The sequence below is a fragment of the Dermochelys coriacea genome, chromosome 1 (assembly GCF_009764565.3).
Source record: "Dermochelys coriacea isolate rDerCor1 chromosome 1, rDerCor1.pri.v4, whole genome shotgun sequence".
Lineage (NCBI taxonomy): Eukaryota > Metazoa > Chordata > Testudines > Dermochelyidae > Dermochelys > Dermochelys coriacea.
In genome coordinates this window covers 260,569,095-260,592,371 of record NC_050068.2, presented here as the reverse complement: position 1 = coordinate 260,592,371, position 23,277 = coordinate 260,569,095, and the positions used below count along the sequence as shown (strand labels likewise).

The window sequence follows — 23,277 nt, the reverse complement described above, 5'->3', positions numbered from 1 at the left end:
GACATGCACAAGCCAAATACTCAAATGAGAGTTTAATTTTGCTAATGGGGTAAAACTAGCTATGGATTTGGAGGTTGCATACTCAACATTTGTTTAGACCAATGGTTTTCAAATTTTTGTATTGGTGACCCCTTTCACACAGCAAGCCTGAGTGTGGCCCCCCTTTATAAATTAAAAACACATTTTTACATTTAACACTATTATAAATGCTGGAAGTGATGCAGGGTTTGGGGATGGAGGCTGACATCTTACAACCCTCCCCCCATAATAATCTCATGACTCCAAGGGGTCACGACCCCCAGTTTGAGAACCCCTGGTTTAGACATTTAGTTTCATATACTCTACTGAAGAGAAGGAAGCAAAATGGTACCTGATGCTGTTGATTTGCTAGTCATTGGAGTAGGCAGGCTCTGTTCTCGTGGAACCTGTCCCCCTTGTGAGTTCTTGTCCCACAGGTTCACATTCTTGTAGTTATAACTGCTAGGGTCTCCCCATGCTGAAGTGCCATCATCAATATCCATTTTCCGACTGATCGACTGTGGAGACGGTTCTTCCCAGCCACTGGGTTCCTCATCCTTGGGGGCAGCTGGCTGTGGCCCACTGTTCCAGTTTGGATTTGGAGGTCGCCCATTACTTGGAGGTGGTGGTGGTGGAGGACCCCAGGAGCCAGAAGCCTCCTGCTGCTGCTGGTGCTGCTTATTCCAGGAATTGGACTGTCGACCAGTCTCATTCCATGCTGGCGTTCTTTTACAATCATCCCATCCGCCCTTTGAAGCAGCATTAGCATTTGCACCATTACCCCAAGTCCCAATCTCATTTTGCCCACCTTCACCCCAACCCGACACTGGTTTGTTTCCTGCACCTTCCCAATTACTGTTTTTTGTTTGGTCAACTTCCTCTCCCCAACCGTTCTTTCCTGAAGACCATCCTTGACTAGGTTGCCGTCCACCCCACCCTTGATCCTTGTTGGAATTGTCATTCCAAGAGGAAGAGGTCTTTTCTTCTGGTCTTACTCCTCCCCAGCTAGAAGAATTGTTGTTCTTATAGTCATTCCACCCTCCTGTGTTTTTGGGGTCCTTCCACTCTGTGGGGGTTGAGAGCTCACCCCATCCAGACTTGTTTTGATTGCTTTGGCTGGGTGCATCTCCCCAGCCCCCTGAGTTCTTTGTCTGTGTGGCAGAGCTCTCCCACCCCTCAGTTCCTTTATCAGATTTCCCCTCAGGCCTTGGCATCTCTTCAATATCCCAAACTGTATCTTGCTTAATTTGAGTTTGGCCCCAACCAGTGTTTGAAAGCACACGGGGGTCCAAATCAGTCCTGCTCAGCAAAGTCTGCAAGACTGCCTGGCAATCAGGATGCGTAGGCCTGTATGATCGGCGTCCAGAATTGTGACTGTCACTACTTCCTGCTTTGTGGTTGCTTCCAGTGCTTTGACCTCCAACCTCACTTCCTGTAGAGCTGGAAGATCTTCCCCAACAGGGAGCCTGGGAATTGCCTTGGTTTTCAGGAAGGGGGTGGCCCTTTTGATTGTCCCATGCTCCAGTGCTAGAATTTGGTTGGTTTGGACCACTCCATTCTCCAATCTTCAGTTCATCAGACCCAGACGGCTGTTTCCATTCTCCCTGAGAGACCCCAGATGTCAATTTGTTCCCTTCACCCCACTTGTTTTCATTTGAGTGCTGAGAGCCAAAGTTCCAAGACCCACCACCCATAGACCTGTTGTTGTTATCCCAAGAATCATTTCTTGACCCATTAGGTTTTTGAACAGAAACTCCTTTCCAGGAGTCCTCTCTATCCTTTCCATTGTTCCCATGGTTTCCAGAATTGCTTTGTCCAGCGGCTGTGTCAGTTCCAGAAGGCCCCCTAGATGTACCCCAAGATCCAACACTCCCAGTCTTTCTGTCTCCAGTGCTTTGTGAAGGGGCGTCAGTGCTTCTGGAGGGGTTCCCCAAGCCCATTTCAAAGGGCATTCCCTTATTCTCCATAGGGTTTGGCGAACTTAAGTTCAAGGAGTTAGTGTTTCCATTTTTTGGTCCATCAGTGTTATGTATTTGAGCCTGTTCTCTGCCAGAGACAACAAAGTTAACACCCGCGTTTTCCATCTTTGACTGCTGTTCCCTAGAGGTCTGACCTACTGTGCTAATCTGTGCATTGGCGTTACCATTATCAGACTCCAAAATCCCTTTCCTAGAATTGCCCTCTTGAACCAGTGCTGGCCAGGCAGATGGGTTGCTTTTTGGGTTAAAGTTGCTGAAGCCAGAACCAGGGCCTATTCTGTCCTGCCCACTCAAGTTCCTCCAATTTCCTAGTCCATTGTTACTCTCTGCAGCAGGGTTGGAAGATTGAACAGATTTAGCTTTGGGGTCAGACTTCCAGGCCCCAAGATTACATTCATTCCCAGCACTTCCAGACTGACACTGGCTTCCTTTTCCTTTGTTACTAGTGGTGCTTCCTGGCAGAGTGCTCTTCTCTGAGCCAGGGTTCGAGGCACTGTTGTTATCGGTGGTGTTTTCGGAAGAAGACTCAGCGTCTTTGCTGGCAATACAAGGCCACTCTTCCATGTCAGACCCGTCTACAATCACCTTGTCCCAGACGTGAGTTGGGTTGGCGTTGGTGCCGTTGTTGGAGGCGGCTCCAGAACCCCAAGTGGAATTTGCATAATTTGAAGCAGCAGCACCTCCAATTGTTGAATCTAAAAAGATGAAGGTCATTACTATTGGTTACTATTTATAAGTCCTTTAAAGATTGCATTTCCAGACAACACCAGTTATTGTTTTCATTTATAAGCCTTGTTTTTCAAAGATTTATAAACTCAGCTGATTATAGCAGAATATTACACTGGAAAATGGCATATGAGCTACTCTTATTAAAACATTCTGTGTTCCATAAAAAAAAAAATCCTCACACTCAATTCAATTTTGTAGGCACTTAAAACCTCACTGAGGACTGGTTCCTTTTGCTAACGGCCCTGTTATTCAACTTCAATCAGTAATTTTTTTAATACAAAGGCCACTGATGATGCAAATTCAGATTCTTTTCTTTAAGGCTAGTTCTAAAATTATGGTGTACTGGACAAAATTCAGCACTGACATAAAATAATGGTGCAAATAGGAGTGCGTGTTGTAAAGTAATGCAACTTATACTGGCTTGGCATTCAGTGGCTTTGCCAACCAAGTGTAACTTACAAAAGGAAGGAAAGAAAGGAAAATGTTTCAGAAAAAGCACCTAACAGGAGGATATATTATTTAACAAGTCTTCCCTTCATTCCCTCACTTTATCAAACAAACAATCTAAGTTGATTTTCTTACTGCATACTCTTTCTTCCCCTCACTGTGCATATTACACTAATTTTGCAATGACACCGAATGCCAAATCAGTGTAAAGTTATACTTCATTGACACACACACTTGCACTGAATATAGCCCAGAGACATCCGTGGGATTTGCATACGTTTAAATCAGCTATAAATCCGATCTACTATAACATTAGACAGTCAATTCTGGTTTCATGATTATCTCATATATGGTAATGTGTTGCTGCTAGTACCATAGTGGTCTGACAGCACTCCTCCGCCTTCCTCATTGCACTGCCCTATTGACATTATCAGACTAATCTTTAAGGAGATCAACCTTTGGTCCCTGATTTAATGTTCTCTCTGTTTGGAGCTGCTTGCCATTTTTCTGTCCAATTCTAACCACAGAGCCTTCAAGATGCCCTGCTAAAAATGTTCCCAAGATGACTGTATTCTCCATCTCCCTATATTCATTTATTCTGTAGTGAACCCTGGTACCACTGTGATATTTGGTAATCTTACTTATCCAGTAGAGCAAGAAGTTCACAACAATATTTGTATCTTGGGCAACAGGTCAGCACATATACTACTACCACCCCATCAGCACTGGCTAGTGTCATGTGAAATTAAGTCACACTCATCTAAAAACATCATACTTCTAATACACACACAGGGCCTTTGTTTTAACTGTATATTCGAAAGTGACAAAATGGAAACATTCAGTTACTAATGTTTTTATTAAAAACAAACCGAACTGTTAGTACAAGTTCCATGCTTTTTCAGTTCACTAGCTCTTTGACTATCAGTACAAGAACAGGAGTACTTGTGGCACCTTAGAGACTAACAAATTTATTTGAGCATAAACTTTCGTGAACTACACCACACTCCACACCAAGCATGGAACCCTCTGGTTAACTTGGACTATTGGGGGGGGGGGAGGGCAGAGTAGACTTCATCTTCAGCTGTGAAATGTTCTAGGCAACGGTATATAAGGAGATGTGGCTCCAGTGCACCTTCATTTTCTTTCTCTTTTCTTAGACTCCAATCACAAACTCTGCCATAGGAGGAGCGTGGAACTGCACTGACAATCTTATACAAGAATTCTAGTGGCAGATGACCAACTGTTCTTTCTTCTTCAGGTAATACCAGCAGAGATCCTCATGCTTGGAAGACTGATCAGTGAGAACTTTCGGGGGCAGGGGTGGGGCATTTGAGGCATAGACTAGTTAAAGACTGCAGGGCTGCTCTCCCAAACTGCACCTCAGACCTTGAGACCAACTCAGAGAATAATGCTGCATGCAAAGGTATGGTTTTTTCTGCTCCCAGGAACAGCTCTACATAATTTTACAACAGGAATAATTTGCCTTGGATCCACCTGAATGTGTTCTAACAACATCCAGGACTGGAGTGCCTGCTAATCCACAGAATGTGTTTTGCCGCATTTTGACAAATGTTGAAAAGAAACTGCCTCCCCCCATACTTGCCAATCCCCACAAATAGACTTGGAGATTTACAGAAGGGGTTTGTCGTAAGACTATAGCTGAAGGCCTGCTTCTAATCTGACCTTCCCTGGTAACAAATATGCGGAGAAGATAAGCAAGTTTATCATCTGACTGAGATGAAAACTAATCACTATTTTATAGATGAATCTGAAACGAAGATGTAAAGCTGTATTGCTTTTATCCTTACATAATAGTGCATAAAAAGCGTCAGTAATTAGTGCTTGGAGCTCAAAAACTCTCCTGATTGATAATGTTGCCTCAAGACACAGTCTTCAAGGAGTGACAACAGAATAGTCTCCCAGAGGCTTAAATCAAGAAAGCATCAGCTTGGGTAGTACTCTGCTGTATTCCCAAAAAGGTGGGACAGCATTAAAATATCCCTTCAAAAGCACCTTGTTTGTAAAAAACAAAGAAGGTCCCTTTTCTGGAACATGAAAGGCTGAAATGCATACTCTAAAGCTCTGCCTATACTAGTAATTTTATTTACCAAAAACTTCCATTGTTTTAGCTACCCGGTGTGACAACATTGGAACTTCAGTATATGGACTGCTTACTGACTCCAGCAGCTGTTTTCTGCACTGTGTTAACTGAATGTTGCTCAGTGCAAATCTAGTCAACTGATTAGATTAGATTAGATTGTAGTACTAAAAACAGCTGCCAGAGCTAGAGAATAGTCTACAGTGGAGTTCTCATCTTTGCTAACACCAGAGCAGATGACTTGGTGTTAATAATGGTGGTTATTTGCTGTAAACAAAATACACAGAGTCCTGATTTCTTGAAACATTGAGGGCCAAAAATGTCTAACAGGTATTGTTACAGGTGTATTTCTTTATGCTGTCCATTTATAGTCTCTGCCATGCAGCAGCATAGGATTTGCTGTTGAAGGTTTCTGACTTTTCAATAGTATCTCCAGCAACTTCTATAAGACGACTTGATCTAGGATAACAGATATATGATCCACCTTACTAGCTGCAGGGACACTGGTGAAATATTTAATGTTGGTGATAAGTGAAGATTCAGAAAAGAAACAAGAGACAAAAAGGTGGCTTCACCGCTACATCTAGGAGCTCCATGTGACAAAAATCTCTGGCCAAGTTCAGGGTTATCAGCAAAAAAAAAATTCAAGCTGTTTGATTTTCTTACTTATCCTGGGGATCACTGGTAGTGTACAAATAACGTTTGCTTGCAGGACTATGTTGTTAAATAAGAAGGTAACTGTCAACAAAAGACCGTTGCCTTCCTCTGGAGGAAAAATGCAGAATTTGAGTGGGAAACAGATCTATAGGCAGAAGAGGACTTGACCATGAAATCTTTCAACACCCATTCTTGTTGAAGGTTGCTGTTTCTGCTTATTTCATCCACAAATGTGTTATCCTTGCACAGAAGATGGATTGCCACACATGTGATGAGTTGGTGGATGCACCCATTTTCAAAGGTGGACCATTGTTCAGCACTGAAGATTTCACCAAACCCTTCCCTGGCAATCTGCTGAACATAACATAGGTGTTCACCTTTACCACCATCACATTACCTTCCTTTGAATATAGGGGAGAAATTTTGAATGAAGGCTGAATTACTCTTAGCAATCAGTGCACATGTGTGTAACTTGGTCTCAAAAAGTTTCAGATTGTCAACTGGCTCAGATTTGGGTCTCTCCCTGCCTTGGAAATCTCTCTCAGTAAGACCTTTGGTGATTTGAAAGAGATACCTTTTGCAAATACTGTGCGAGTTAGTTCACCATACAAAAGGAGACAGACATCCTGAGACATAATTAACAGTGTTAAAATTGCAAATGGACTTATGAGGATAGATGAAACCATCAGCCCCAAGTAGTTTCAGGAAAACAAATACTGGGTTTTGAGGCTGAGATTATATTGATTGTACAACATCCAAAGATAGCCCACAGTACTTCAAATAGTTAGTTCTTCTCATAGTGATAGCTGCAGAGCCAATGAATAGGAATCTATGCCTGAAGCATCACAGGCAACTTCTAGAGAATGCTTTGCCACTATAAGCCCCCTCTATGACTACTTCTTTCATCTCCTTCTTCAGATCCTCAGGAAGATGTTCCAACAATGGAACAAGCATATATATCACATTATAAAGTCATACTACCCAAAAAGCTTTGTAGTTTGCCAGCATGATCTGTTAGGTCACCTCTGACTGAGATTTTCCATTTCCTGGCACCTTTAATTTTATGATTTTTTTTTTTGGCCCTTTTTCTTTTTACAGAAGCCATCAAAAATAATGAGATTGGGTACTGGAAAAAAAGAATCATACCCTTAAACAGGGACCTGGTATAACTAGTCTGCCTGAGCAGATGATGGTGGAATAGAAACTTGTATTATCCTCCTCATCCTCGGAGAATCCATAAGACCCCCTTCTTTGATAGATATGACCACCACTATGCCAGGTTAGGTTGGTTCTGGGATACCAAATAACTTTTGATCCATTTCTTGAACTATGGAGACCTCAGCCTATAATGCTTCAACAATCCTGGTGAACAGATCTGGATGGATTTAAAAGAGTGGTACACTTTGGAGAAGAGATGATGCTGTCTTTTCTTCTTCCCTTGACCTCCCAATATTGAGGAAGGTGCCCTCATAGCTTCAGCTGAAGCTGCTATTTGCTTCTTGGATTCACCCAGCTTCCTCAGAAGGGAGATCTCTCAAATGGAGTTTGATGTGTCCCAAGAACATGACCTTAAAAAAGAAACTACCTAAGTCAGCTTGACTCTTCATATAGCCTGGAAGCTTATAAAAGAGCTTCTTTCATCATCAACTGTAGTCAAAACACTTGGTCCTAAGTCCAAAAAAATGAAGTCAGAGAGAGTAGGGGCATATATCCCTCACTTAGCATTTAATATACTGGGAACAGCAATCTGTCATAGTCCTCTTGTCCCAAAAGAAGGGCAAGTCCTAAAAACCAACCTTTTATTCTGGAATCTAGTATCATAACAGAAAAACAAATGAAGATATCACCATTAGGAAGACCAGTTCCTACAAATTACTTAAACCCTACAAATAAAATTTATGTTACAGAAAACTAAAAAGCTTCCTAACACACAATTTGTAAGAAACTAAGTCCTACCTTGGGAGGGACAATCAAGAAGAATGGTCAACAGACAAAGTCAGAGACTAGAAGGAGTTCTAACTTACTACTTGAGCAAGACTAGAAATGGACCACACCTGCTATGCTTCACTGCAGCTAATATCTACAGAACTGATAGATTTGGTCTTTAGTGTTATGCTGACTAGAACTAAAGCACTGCAGTTGTAACTATCCTTAGCTGAGCCAGAAAAGACAGAGGCAAAAAACTGCCAGCAGCAGGAAGAGAGGTGGATTGCATCAAAGGTCCTAACGAGCCTACTGAAGACTGCTGCAAATCAGCTAACTAAGAAACAACTGTTATTTCAAGTTGGTGATCCACCACACTGTATTCCCCTTACCCCATAGTGCTCTTACATGTGTTTTAGCACGTAATATCACAATTCCTAAGGACAAAAAACTGGATGAAGGAGGATTTCTTTATGCATTACAAACTACAAACTAGAAAGATAATAACTAGGATAAATACCTTACATTTTAGCTCATAAGTTTGGGGGGGGGGGCGCCGTGGCAAATTTCAATTTGATCCTAGCTTACACAGTACCACCCAATTAGAGAGGTGCATTATTGTGTGTTGGAAAGAGAGGAGACATACCCTTCCTATAAAAAGAAAAGGAGGACTTGTGGCACCTTAGAGACTAAAATTTATTTGAGCATAAGCTTTCATGAGCTACAGCTCACTTCATCGGATGCAAGTCCTCCTTTTCTTTTTGCGGATACAGACTAACATGGCTGCTACTCTGAAACCTTCCTATAAAGGATCTGGTACCGTCTGCTGTCAGAAGTGGGGAGAGACTATTGGACTAGATGGACCATTGCTCTGTTCCACTGTGGTAATTCTGATGACAACGTTTTGGGTGGGTTTTTTTTGTTGTTGTTGTTTTTAAACAACCAGTACCCCAAAAATGTTAAAAATCAGCAGTGCTTGGGAGCATAAAAGTGAAGTAAAATAACTTTTCTAAAAAGTTAGAAGTTTTAATACATAACACGTTTGTGAACGATTTTACCCGATCCTTCTTCGGCTAAGCTTTCCTTACCTGTTGCAGTCCCACTGTCGCTCTGCAGCAGTGCTCCTGTCACTGGTTGTGCGTTGTTTGGGTTTGCTCCAGATGCTGAAGAGGGAGGAGGCCCTGCCCCACCCCCAAGTAGCATACAGGATGGCGGAGGGGGCTGCCCACGTTTCAGTAACACTTTGTGGTCCTGCTGGCAACGGAATCGCGGCGGCACCTCCCGAGGCATGTAGCGGGCGGCGCTTGGCGGTTGTCCGTTCGGCACTGCCACCCTTTTGGCATTGTTGCCACCATTGACTGGTGGCGATGGAGAGCTGCCAATTGGGCTGGCGGCCACTGGCTGGCTTGAACTTGGTTTTGTCACTTCGGGCACTGGAACACAAGAGGAAGGAAAATTATAAATTTATAAAGATGCAAAACCTAACAAATGGATATAAGAACTCAGTGAAATTGAACTTTGATATGGCTATTCTCCTCTCAGAATACTGTACACATTCAACCTCATCAAGGAACCAGTCAAGTTAAGCAGAAGCTGCATGTTTGTCATCACCAGTGATTTAGACATCATGGGTGAAATCTCAGATTCAAGTTTTAAAATTTAAACTGTCAATGATTAACACAAATGTTGTAATGTTTTTCTCCCTATTTCTTAATCTTTGGGGCACTTAGGGGCACTGTTGTGTGCTGCCATATGGAAAATATGAATTTAGTTCCCAAGCTTTTACCTTGCTCATTAAGGATATATTGTCACTACAAAAAAAAAGATGGGTGGGTTTCTTGTTTTGTTTTGTACAGCTAGGAGAAAACTCATTCCCGTTAGCTAACTCGCTATAAAATCTTAGTGGAAACCAGAACATGTAATTTCTACTGCACTATAGGCCAGGTGAGGTCAAAGCACTGACCTCACCTACATCAAGGTAAAGACTACCTGGTACTTTATCTCCATTAGGGTTTTACAGCAAGATAGCTAACCCACATTTGTTTTAACAATGAGATAGCTAAACAAACAAAAACATCATTTTGGGCAGTGATAATATAGCCTAAGCCAGGTAGAATGCACAGCTGCTAGAGGAAGGAAATGCCTTCTTTCATTCTGGAGCAACCCTTTCTGCTTGACCCAGGAATGTTTACAAACTCTAATGAGATCTAGCCAAAATGAGCTTGTATTTAAGGGCCTCTCTGAGGACCTTTGAGTAGAGGTGAAGCAATTAGAGAGAGAAAATGAGGGAATCCTAGGGGAGCTTGTGCATTAACAAAACTATCTTCATCTACTTGGGAGATTCCAAAACCAGTACACCTACACTCCTCTATTCTCCACGTTTCTAGAAATGAAGCAAAGTAAGCTCACACATTAAAAAGTTCGGGAACAAAGATCACATTTGTTATATCCTAACCAGGTTGCTAGAAGTCAAAACATTTCACAAAGACATGCTCAGACTCCAAAACCAAGGACACATTTTAGAGCTGTAACTACTCCAGTCTCTCTTGTGGACTGAAGTAACAGTAGAATTAGAAGGGGCTATTCTCCCAAACATCACATTACTGATGTTATTCACCTTTTAAATACAAGCAGAGACACGCTTTTAGAAAAGTAGTAGAAGACCACAAGAATAGGAATTCCTCTAGAACAATAGATTGTGTTATATCCCATTTTTATCTTTGTAAACAGCTGGTGATGGGTTTTCTGACTTTCCTATGCAAGTTTCATTGTCCGAAAATTATTAGGAATTTTTTTTAATTTAAGCCAAATTACTATTTCTCCTTTGCTGCCTCTTTTTAGTGGCTGTTTCCTCCACTACTTTCACAATGCTAGGATGCAAATTAGGTTCAAGTATATTTTAAATCAGGTGAGCAAGTTATGATGCTTATCTACCATCTTTTCTGTCTCCATTTGACATTCAAGTCTCAATGCTGTAACATCTCTTAATTCAACTCAGACAGAGGTAGAATGTACTCTACTCATTTTGGTGTTCCCTCATTAAGAGCTACTCTCTCTCACTCCCATTCTATACATTTAGTCTGTCTCAGTTGGTGGCTGTACTTCTGAAAAACTGCACTTTTTTTTAGGGATTTCAACATCAGCCTAATTCATGAGAGATCACCACAGTGAAGATATTTTAATTCAAAAAAGCCTACTTTTCTTCTTCAGACAAACATTTTGAAGGCTGACTGAAAAAGTTCCTATGGGTTCTCTTCTTGACCATTACAGCTGTTGTTTCTGCTTACTACTCAGGCAGAAATGCCTCATCATGGGACATGAGAGTCTCCCCTCCCTTATCCAAGAATTTTAGTCAAGAACAAAGGCCTGTTCTGAGCCTACACAAAACTATGCTCTATGGATTTAAACAAATTAAATCCCTTACCTTTGGTTTTTTGATCTGTGACCTGCAAATTAGAAACAAGGAAGTTAATAAAAGCAAGAAAAAACAGCTGCTCTACAATGCAGCCCTCATTTATTACTACAAGACCAGCCTCTCAGTTTAAAAATCAGCTGACAATCAAAAGCTGAAGTACCCTGCTCAAAAATATGTAAAGAAAGTTTTCAAGAGGAGCAAGGGCTATTTATTATCACCTCTGAGACATATTTGGTCCAAACAAACAAACATAAAGAGGAAGTACTTCATTCATGATAATTTGCAAGACATTTTTCCACTGTAGCATTTTAAAGCACAAATACGTATTTACTCCAAATATGGCTTTTTAATATCATTAGAGGAAACCATAACAAATTGCAAAGCATAATGAAAAGAAACCTAAAAAATGTCACATACAGACCCATAAGTGAGCACTGTTACAGTGACATCTCATGATGCCTACAGGGACAACTTCAGTGAAAAGCACCAACCCATCTCTGTGCAGTCTTTCCCTTCACCTTCCTCCCCTGCCATTTTCTTTTCCCAGGAGAAGACAATTTCAATCTTATTATCACTATCAGAAATGGGAATCTGCAATACCTCCAGCACTATCAGATTTCAAAATCCCATGAATGCAACAGGCTCTCTATAATGGACCTACTGAAGTGAACGATCATACCAGTCAACATCCCCCCCCCCCCCCATTTTTGCTTTTGCTGTACTTTTACATTCTTTTAGCAGTGTAGATTTCCAGCTACAGTAGAATCAAATATGCCACTGGAATGTTCTCTGGAATTCTTTGTATTGTAGCATGTTTTGAACTTGTTGGTCATGAGCTCCTCTACACAATAAGGGAAAACCCCAAGATCATCATGTGTCAGGCTTTGTGTTACCTCTTCTTAAAAGAAATTGCTGAACCAGTCCCTAATTCTGGATGGTACAGTCACAATATAGAATAATAGAAGCACTACAAGTAAAAGGCAATTTATTGTCTACACCAACCTAGACAGATCTCTTTTGTACAGTAAAGAATAATATAAAGAAACACACCACTCAATTGCTATCGGCATCATTCCACTTTGGAAAGATGCTCTTTGGGATATGTGAAACAGAACATACCCCATAATATAAAATACCATCCCTCCCCCCAGGCAGACCTAAAAAGGGTCATCAGCTTCCGACTGCGTTGCTGAGGCAAGTATACCTAGAGCATCCTTGTCCAACCTGTTTTTAAAAACCTCCAATGATTTCCACGACCTCCCTTAGAAGCCTATTCCAGAACTTAACTATCCTTTTAGTTACAAAGTTTTTCCTAATACCTAACCTAAATCTTCCTTCCTGCAAATTAAGCCCATTATTTCTAGGGTTGCACCAAACCCTACACTGCATCCTTCATCCCAATGAGAGATTCTGTCCTTATGACTTTGCTAAAACTTTGAAAAGAAATCTGAAGAGATTTGTCACTGCACCATAGATTGCAACGATCTACCTACCTGTGGGAAACTCGGATTGTGAGCACTAAAAGGGGCTATGTTGAGGAAAGGGAAGAAGCCACCTCAATTTAACAATATTGGACAATCTAGTGACAAGCGTGAAAGACACAAGCCTAGAAAAAAAAGCCCCCTCAATAGTTTTGATTGGAAAACAAACATTTTGTTATGCAGAGTTGCACATGTGATTTGTTTGTAGATTACCTTCTCTCATATTTCGTGAGAAAAATGCATCACTGGCAAGAAAAGAAATTCTTTGACACAGAACAATTTTTAACAACTTCCCAACCTCTATCAGCATGGTGTTAAAATGTAACAGTAGCTGCCCTAAAACCTATTTACCACTTTGCGTTCAAATATGTTATTGAACACAATGCAAAAAGCCTTTCATCCCTCTTCAGCTGATCAAGACTTTCTTTCCCTTAACTCCAAATCTTTGCCCCTAAAACATTACTACAAGACGAGCCTCTAGAAGATAAACAGATGTCATCTTCCCCAGGATTTTGGGTGGATACCACAATGGGAAACTACTGGCGAAAGTCACGTTGTATATTCTTTGACAGGCAGGGGGTAACAATCTAAAAGTGGAAAGCATTTGACTTCTACATTCAGAACTCTGAATACTCAATAAGATCCAACAGTGATGTTTCAAGATTATTGACCATCTTTTGAATGAGCTAGCCACCTCTTCTTGCTGCTTCCTTCTCCTGTACTTGAGTTATTACAAGTTTACAAGACCAGCCCGATCTTCTGTAACAAGCTTTCTAATTTGCTCTTGTATCACTAAATACCAGTGTGCTAGCCTCATAGGTCATGTTTCTTCTCAGAGAGTGCTAGTGAAGCAGCTCTTGGCTCTGCACATCATTAGATGGGGGGGGGAGGGAAATAAGGGTTATTCACCTTCTCGTAACTGTTTTTCTTTGAGATGTGTTGTTCATATTCATTCCAATCAGGTGTGTGTACACCGCATGCACAGTTGTCAGAAAGTTTTCCCTTAGCTGCTCCCATTGGGTCAGCTGTGGAGCCCCCTGGAGTGATGCCTTCATGATGCTCTATATAAGACCCTGCTGACTCCTCAATTCCTTCTTACCGGTTACTCCGACAGAAGAGTAGGAGGGTGAGTATTGGAATAGACATGAACACCACATCTTGAAGAACAGTTATGAGAAGATGAATAACCATTTTTTCTTCTTCGAGTGCTTGTCCATGTCAATTCAAATCAGGCGACTCCCAAGCTCCATCCCAGAGGTGGGATCAGAGTTAAGGAAATGCTGATTGGAGCACTGCTCTTCAGAATGCTGCATCATCTCTGGCGTGCTGGGTAATAGCATAATGAGAGGTGAACATATACACCAAGGACCACGCTGCTGCCCTGCAAATTTCTTGTATCGACCTCGGCCAGGAACGCTGCTGATGAGGCCCGTGCCCTCATGGAATGTGCCATAAGTGCCAGGGCTGGGACCTTGGCCAGCTCGTAGCATGCATGGATGCAGGATGTATTCCAGAAAGATATTCTTTGAGATGACACTGGGAGTCCTTTCATTCGGTCTGCTACCACTATGAACAGCTGGTTCGATTTCCTGAACGGCTTAGTGCGCTCGATGTACAATGCTAGCGCTCGCCAAACATCCAATGAGTGTAGCCTCTGCTCTTGACTACTGGCATGAGGCTTAGGATAGAAGAAAGGATACAAAAATGTCTTGGCTAGTATGAAAGAGTGATACTACCTTGGGAAGAAAGGCTGGGTGAGGCCTGAGTTGCACCTTATTCTTGTGGAAGACTTGGTAGGGTGGACTGGAGGTAAGGGCCTTTAGCTCTGACACCCTCCTAGTTGATGTGATGGCCTCCAGGAAGGCTACCTTCCACAATAGATAGAGAAGGAAGCAAGTCGCTATTGGCTCAAAAGGGGGCCCCATTAGTTTTGTCCTCTCCAAATTGAGATCCCACGCAGGGACAGGCTCTATGTTCTGAGGATGTAGGCATTCCAAACCCTTGAGGAAATGGCCTACCATAGGGTTAGCAAATGCAGATCGGCCGGACGCTCCCAGGTGGAAGACTGAGATGGCAGCGAGATGTATTTTGATGGAGGATGCTGCCAATCCTTGTTGTTTCAGGTACAGAAGGTACTCTGGAATAAGTGGTACAGGCGCCTGTACTGGAGGTGTACGCTGCTAGGCACACCAGCAAGTGAACTTTTTCCACTTAGATAGATATGTGGCCATAGTAGATGGTTTCCTACTGCCAAGTAGGACCTCCCTTACTGGTTCTGAGCACAGACGCTCCATGGGGTTTAACCATGAGGCTTCCAGGCCATGAGATGGAGGGACTGGAGGCCCGAGTGGTAAAGGCGACTGTGGTCCTGAGTGATCAGATCGGAATGCAGTGGTAACTCAGAGTGTACACTGACAGTTCCAGGAGCATGGTGTACCAGTGTTGTAGGGGCCACGAGAATTACCTCTGCTCGGTCCCTGTAGACCTTGAGAAGTACCTTGCACACGAGAGGGATTGGGGGGAAAGGCGTACAACAGGCAGCCTCACCAGGGAAACAGAAACATGATCAAACCAGGACTGATTCTGGAACGTGCAGAACATTGGACACTTCCTGTTGCTCCTGGTGGCGAACAGGTTTACCTGAGGAAACCCCCACCCTTGGAAGATTAAGTGTGTGACATCCAGACGGATCGACCACTTGCGATTGCAGAACGATCTGCTGAGGTGGTCTGCTCGTTCACTTTGAACTCCTGGGAGATAGCTCACTCCATTCACATGGAGGCATCCCATGCAGAACTCCCACAGCCAGAGAGCTTCTCGACATAGGGGGAAGGAACGGGCTCCACCCTGCTTGTTGATGTAACACATGGCAGTGATGTTGTCGGTCATCACTACCAGGCACTGACCTCGCAGCCAGGCCTGAAAGGTTTGGCATGCTAATCGTCCTGCCCTGAGTTCCTTCATGTTGATATGAAGGGGAAGCTCCTCCCATGACCATAGGCCCTGTGTTTGGAGGTCTCCCAAATGCACGCCCCATCCCAGAGCTGACACGTCTGTTACAAGGGACAAAGAGGGCTGAGGGCTGTTGAATGGAACTTCCTCGCAGACTACCTGAGGGTCAAGTCACCATTGGAGGGACTCGAGTACTTGCCCTGGTACCATGACCACTAGGTCCAGGCTGTTGCGTCCCAGGCGTCCCAGGACAAAGCGAGCCACACCTGGAGGGCCTGAGCCTCAGTCTGCCATGACAGACCACATAACTGCAGGCTGCCATGTGGCAGAGGAGACTCTGGCATCCCCTATAAAAATCCTGCCTCAGCCGAAGAGGATATGAGCAGTGTTGTTGCAGTTGGGGCTTGAAATGTTGTTGTTGGGTTGCTGGGATTTGCATACCTAACAGCTTCATAGTCGCCCAGGAGTCTTTGAGACTGCAGCTTGGAGTTTGTTTGCTCCGAAAATAACCCTGCACCTTCAAATGGTAGATCCTGCAGGGTTTGTTGCAGCTCCGGGGGCAACCTGGACAGCTGTAGCCATGAGGAGGAGCTGTACTCCTGAGGAAAGGGTGCGGGTGGCTGAGTACGCAGAGTCCAATGAAGTCTGGACGGAGGTTCGCGCCACTGCCTTCCCTTAAACTTCAACATGGAGGCCCATAAGTTGAAGTTGTACCTGCTGAGGATAGCTTGCAGGTTAGCTATCCTCAGCTGCAGGCCCCCAGTTGTGTAGATTTTTCTGCCAAAAGGGTCATCCTTTCGACTCCTTGGATTTAGGGACCGGCCCTTGCTGCCCCATCTTTTTCTCATTCATCACCGATACTACGAGGGAGCATGGTTGCGGGTGAGAGAACAGGTACTCGTATCCCCTGGAGGAAATGAAGTACTTGCACTTTACGCCCTTGGCGGCGGGTGGGATTGAGGCAAGGGTCTGCCAGAGTCTTAATATTGCTCTGGATAGTTTTTATTAGTGGCAGAGCTATCCTGGATGGTCCCTCTGGCACAAGGATGTCAACCATGGGGTCTTCAAGTTCGACTGCCTCCTCCGCCTGTAACCTCATGTTACGTGCAATCCTTTATAGGAGGTCATGGTGGGCCCTGTGATCAATTGGAGGGCCCAAGGTTGAAGCTCCCACCACTGCTTCGTCCGGGGACGAAGATGGGGAGGCCCGAAGTGGTACTGGGTCCTCCTGACCCTCCAGTGACCATAGCCGAGGTGAGAGTATCCTGGCCTTGCAAATGGGTCATGCTTTGGAGTTGCCTCGGAGGCGACCTAGACCAACTGTGGGGCTTGCACCAAGGTTGCCTCAGAACCACAGGGCATAAGCCAGTCCTTGGCTGTTTGGAGTGGTCGGTGCTCTGAGGCCGCTGAACGGGAGCTTCAACCAGAGGTTGCCACTGGGGTTGCCATGCCATTGGTGCCTCTCTCTGTCGCTTGTCAGATTTATGCCTGCTGTGATGGGAATAGTATGAGTCACCATCCGAGGCAGGAGACACAAATCTTGACTGAGATGACCACGGTGGCGCCGCACGGTACTGCGCCGGGGACCTGTGCTGAGTTGATGATGCAGGGGACTGGTGTCGAGATGCCTGGGCCGGGGACCAATGCCAGTCCTCTCGGAGTCAGGGATGGCTGCCTCTTCCTTGTCGGTGGCAGGGAGCTTTGTGCTGCTGGTGCCGGGGAACCCCTCATGGAGTCCGGTGCCTTGGAGGATGGCAATCTGCAGCGATGCCGAAGCAAATGGTGCCAGGCAGAAGAGGGTGACCATCGCATCATGGCTGGCTTGCTTCTAGAGAGTGCTGGTCGCAGCGGGGGATTATCTCTGATCACCGGGGGCTGAGGAAGCATCATCACTATTAAGTCTCTGGCAGCTTCAAAAGTGTCCGGGGTGGAGGGTAACTCCAACTCCTCCACCTGGCACTTCCCATCCCAGGAGTTGCTGTGCTGTGGAAACCAAAGTCGATGGCGCCGACTCTTGCTGCCTGGACACCGAGGCTCCTTTACTGGATGCCCCAGTACTGCGCCTGCAGGTCCCGCTGTTTTATGCACCGGGGACCTCCCTGTTAGCTTTTCTATGCCACTTGTACAGCACCAGTGAATGCATGTGGTGGCGGGGTTGCCTGTGCATCCTGCGATGCCAGTGCCCAGGGTCTCTCAGACTAGAGTCCTTCCTCAGCACCATGTCACGTACTAATGCTGGGGCACTCCATACAGACGTGCTCAGTGCGGGGTCCTGGCAGTCTGCAGCAGACTGGGGACAAAGGGGCAGATTCCATGAGCAACTGCTTCAATCAGAAATCTCATTCCTTTTTCATTCTGGGGTGGAAAGCCTGCACCTTTCTGTCTGGGTGCGCCTCCCCCAGACACTTCAGCCACAAGTCATGGGGGTCTCTCATTAGCATAGGCTTGCTGCAGGTTCTGCAGAGTTTAAAGCCTTGGGCTCACAGCATGCCCCAGAGCCCAAGGAGATGTGGGGGGGTGGGAGGGGGGGAGAGAGAGAGAGAGGTGTTGGGATTAGGGAAACACGCTCCCAAACCTCACTATATACAATAACTAAGACTAACTACAACTAAACTAGGCTAAGCTAACTATATGAAGAACACTAAGGGAAGCACTTGCTAAGCAAGCGACCGCAGTTCCAATGACAGTCACTGGTGGTAAGAAGGAATTGAGGAGGGGCCGGGTTGGCAGGGTCATATATTGAGCGCCATGAAGGCGCCACTCCAGGAGGCTCCACACCCAACCCAATGGGAGCTGCTAAGGGAAAAATTTCTGACTGTGCACACAGTGCACATACACCTGACTGGAACTGACATGAACAAGCACTCAAAGAAGAAAATATATGTCAGTTATTTTTATTTTTTATACTCCACTATTAAATAGCAATTGGGAAGTGAAATGTTGTCAGATGGACTAAAGAAACCCCAATCAGAAGATTCAGAAACTATCTTGTAACAGTTTTGGGATAAATAAATTCTAGTAAATTTACTGAAACAAACTGTACTGATATTAATACTTTTATATCAATGTAACTACACTATAAATGCATCCACACTGGAGGCTGCATTGTTAACTATATCAGTTCCTAAGCTAATGTAGTTAAATTGAAGGAACAATTGTATTTAGACAAGCCTTTAGTAGGCCAAAGTGAAACTGGCATGGGATTATTTCATAGCCCTCTTTCAGTAAGAATCCACACAACATAATTGAAACAATACCAGCTGAAGTACTCAGTGACATTAATAGGCTTTTTTGGCATTGCAAGAACAGATAGCAGTTAGCTTCACTTATGAGGATTCCTTTCTGCTCCTGGTTTAAATGGATGTTTATTAATACAAACATAGAAATGTTTCAAACAGACCCTTTTCATGTCACAATTTTTGTCATTTCCTGAAACAGTATCTAGACTTCTTGGAAGCCATTTCAGGTAACACTTTGATTAGCAAACTGCCTGCTCAAAATCAGTAGCTGGGCACAACAACTGTTTACAATACCCCTCCCCCTCCCCCTCCCACACACACTTCTCTAAGACAGAAGATTCAGAAAAAGATGCATCATGGAAGGGGCTTTACTATTAAATATCCTTTTATTCCTTCTCTTTTATGCCCTCTCAAAATAAAAAAAAATCCCATCTTTCCTCTCCCAAATGTAAGTTTTGAGCTGATGCAAAATTTCACTGCAGAGAGAGGTGTATATATAAACAGGCAGAGGTAAAAGGATCAGAAGAATCACTGTTCAGTGCCCCTACAATACTGCTTTATAAAACATAATGAAGACCTTTAATCTCCTCCTCCCTCCAGTCCTCTAAAAATAACAAAAAGAAATCCCAACCATACCACACAATTAAACTTTAAGCAAACTAACACAAAACCCAGAATCCTCAATGAGGCATTGCTGTACTTCAGACAATGAAGCATTTTCACAAAGACTCAGTAAGTAAAGAAGCAAACACTTGCTGAACAGGATTCTATATATTTAACAATTGGGAGTAGGGAGACTTCAAATAACAAACCTACCTTCTGAGTAGATTCCTTCTTTTTCTTATCCTCTTTCTTCCTTTTCTTGTCTTCCATTAACTGTTCTTCCCTTTCTTGCTCCTTCTCTCTGTCAAAACCAAATAATTTATCAAGACACAATCAAACTGTGCGCATGCACACACATTCTCTCTCCATTCCTCTGCCAAGGAAAGTGAGCTGAAATAACAGACTTAGCTCTCTTCCATCTCTAATCTGACAGACAAGAGAACATGGGCAAAAATAGTCCATTCAGAATATGCTCTTGGGGGTTTATATCAAACCCAGATTGTAATTTGTATTTGGTAGCTCAATATGGTCCCAATCCTGCAACTTGTAGTGCACGAGAAAACCCCTTCACCTACAGAATGTCCCATTCATGTCAAACCTTCTATACATTAAGTACATGCCTGCCAACAACCCTAGGAGGATTTTTTTTTTAAATGCTCATGAAATTGGACTGTACTACCTGTATTATTTCCTGAAAAATCCTGTGCATTTTTCCCCTGACAAAACACAGAAGCTGTAATTCTAATATATAATGATTTGGTCTCATATGGCATTTATCTTCACAAGTGGAAGATTGTTCATTTGCTTGTAGCTATGTCATTTGTAAGCCATTAGGTGTGTCATATCAAATCTAAACCATCATTTATTATACAAAACTTTAATTTCTAGGATATTGTACCCACCTACAGTATTTTTTGTGATGAAGCATACATTAAAATGACTTTCCAGGGGATCTTTTTTCATGGGCTCCCCCTCCCCCCCAAAAAATTATCTTGAGCAGATGCTGCGGTTGTCATGCTATCATCTTTGTTGCTATGTTTTCTATTAAATATGAATGTGCCAGAAAATGATTGGTTAATTCACCACATCTATGCTACAGGGTGAGCTGTTTCTATGGTGAGTCACATTTTCATCTGATTGGCGATCTTAAATCTACTCCAAGGGAATTTGGACCAACAAGATTTCAACTTGCTTGGAATAATTTCATTCTACTAGGTGGAGTTTAGGACAACTTATGTAAAAAAGTCTGGTGGCTGATCAAGTTATCAGGCTTTTGGGGGGATAGGGTGTGCAAAGGAAGCAGGAAGACTGTAACCCATACATTTTGAAGATGGACAGTAGCTTACAAATATAATTTACCATGTTTCTTCATGAGGAAAGAGATTCAAGTGGCAGATATACACAAAGTATTCAGACTATTTTAATTTAGATTAATGCACAGCACAGTCAGATTTATAAAGCTTTGAAATGCATAACAGTTAATACATAGATGTGTTTACATTGTACTGGAATAGGCAAAAGATATATGGCTGTTGACTGAAATGCTTATGCCACAGAAGTATAAGAATTTAAGAAATAAAACTCAAGTTTACTTTAGCATAGGACTACAAATTCCCCCAAATAAAGTGACCTCTTTTGTGAATTGGTTTGAACAAGAAAGTTGAATATCTAGTACCTCTTCATCAAAGATAGCTACTCCACAGAGGTTTCCTCCCAAAGGCTATCCTACTTCAGTCGGCATCTAAATTTGCACTCTCACATGCTATTACCACACTCTTGTATACAGAAAGGCATTTGTGTACCAATCACTGAATTTGCACATATAAAATCAGAAACCACTTTTTGAACAAATCCTTTTCTGAAGCCTGATATAGACGAAGATTTTAAGAAGCTCTCTTTGCACATCCCAGCCATAAGGATTCCAGGGAGATTAACAGAAAAATTTTCTGGTCTCCTGATCTCAGGCTATCCTGCTGAAAAGAGCCACCATCCTTCGGTCTATGAGCAAATGAGTGCACACAGTCTGGCATGACCCCATTTCACAGAATTCAAAGCAAGTATTTCATGTCATGCTGAACAGCTTGCGTTACGCACCCGAAGTCTAGTAGTTTATAGACCAGCTCAGTTCTCACTCTCTCCTTTGTTCTACAAAATGTCAAAGTGCACTTTCCAACTCTACGCCATGGAAACGAAAAATCCCACCGTTTTTCAATTGTATTGACAAGCATATGATGGGGAGTGAAGAGGAGTGCCTAATCTATACTTTCATAGAATTAAAGAGTAAAAACTAAACACATTTTCATTTTTGCTTGAACCTGTGTTTGTAACCAAAATATAAATCAAACTCTCTATTCTGATACTTGGATTTTAAGCTATTAAAACAGAATCAGAGTTTGCTTCTTCATGCTGTAAAGACATTTTAAAATCATGTAGCATTAAGTATGCTTTCTGGTCTATATGTGTCAATTATAAATAGTAACATTACTGAAAAGCAATTATTTCTAGTAGTATGTGCAAGATGTTAAAGAGCTGTACAAAAGGATCTGCTGAAAGAGACACTAAAAATGTAATTCAATTACAACAACTTGTGATGTCAAAAACACCAGACTTAGCTGAGTCTAACATCAGGCCATATGGATAAGTTTCTCTTTTAAAGTAGTCTTCCTCCTTTTGGAAGTGGACGGGCAAGGATTAAGTGTGTAGGGAAGAAAATCAGGACAAGAATTCTGTGCAGTCAAGAACATAAAGCTGAAGATATACTTTACAACAGGCTGTAATCGAAACAGAGCTAGGGACAGTGGCTTTGAAGATTATAAATTGAAGATCTAGCTATAGTTATTTGCTTTAGTGAGGACATACAGAATGGAAAGTGATTACAGGAAATTCCTGCCTTCGGGAGTACACGGGAAATTAAGCAAAAGGAATTAGTGTTAAGACTCTGGAGAACCTCCTGTCTTTGAATCACTTAACCTCTCTTTCATTCTATGAAATATTTTACAAGGATATTTTAATATTTTACAAAGATTATGCTTATCAGAACATCTGTCAAATACTGCAGCAACAAATAAAAACAATATTATTTAGGCCCCGAGTCAGTAAACGTAAGCATGTGCTTAAGTTTCATTGAGTTCAATGGGATATAAGCATTTGCTAAAGTGATTTGCGGAAGTGAGGCAGAATACAGAGGATCCCAAACTCTTGACAAACATGAATTAAGCCTCACACCCCTGGGAAGTAAGAAATTATCCCTGTGTAATGGATGGAGAATCTGAGGTCCATACAAACAGCTGAAACTGCTGTATTACACCAAGAGCTGTCAAACACACACGTGAAAAAAACGGAAATAAACTGGAGAAAGTGTTCTGTTACAATCTAATAGCACTTAGGTCTCTTCCATCTCTAATCTGACAGACAAGAGAACATGGGCAAATATTTTAGTCCATTCAGAATCTGCTCTTGGGGGTTTATATCAATTTATAATATTGATTATATTAAATGTTATAACAATAATAGATATAAAATTTCATACAAATGTGACTTTCAAATTGAAAGTGTCCTACCACCTCTCTTATCAGGATCACATGGGAAGCCTGTAAAAAGCTGCAAACAGAACCCAGGAATCCAGTCAAGGGGTCCAGAGTACACATGTATTATGCCTAGTGACTGACTGCTTTGACAGACAAAGTTCAACATTGGAAGATAATAAAAAGAAAAGGAGTACTTGTGGCACTTTAGA

At 42.8% G+C, this 23,277-nt stretch overlaps 1 protein-coding gene and 1 long non-coding RNA gene across 17 annotated transcripts in view; one reads left to right on the top strand and one right to left on the bottom strand.

Annotated features, from left to right (window-relative positions):
* The window catches only part of TNRC6B (trinucleotide repeat containing adaptor 6B), a 239,845-nt gene that overhangs the window by 65,815 nt on the left and 150,753 nt on the right, over positions 1-23,277 (bottom strand). For all 16 annotated transcript variants that reach the window (XM_043501996.1, XM_043502012.1, XM_043501981.1 and 13 more), the window contains 4 exons: positions 19,755-19,842; positions 11,276-11,297; positions 8,940-9,284; positions 371-2,692 (listed from right to left, as the gene is read on the bottom strand). In XM_043501996.1, coding sequence (XP_043357931.1) covers positions 371-2,692; positions 8,940-9,284; positions 11,276-11,297; positions 19,755-19,842 — 2,777 coding nt within the window. The remainder of the gene's footprint in view (positions 1-370; positions 2,693-8,939; positions 9,285-11,275; positions 11,298-19,754; positions 19,843-23,277) is intronic.
* Positions 2,592-23,239, top strand: LOC122457379. Its single transcript, XR_006276887.1, has 3 exons — positions 2,592-2,706; positions 4,331-4,431; positions 23,117-23,239. It is a non-coding gene; the product is annotated as an uncharacterized LOC122457379 (long non-coding RNA).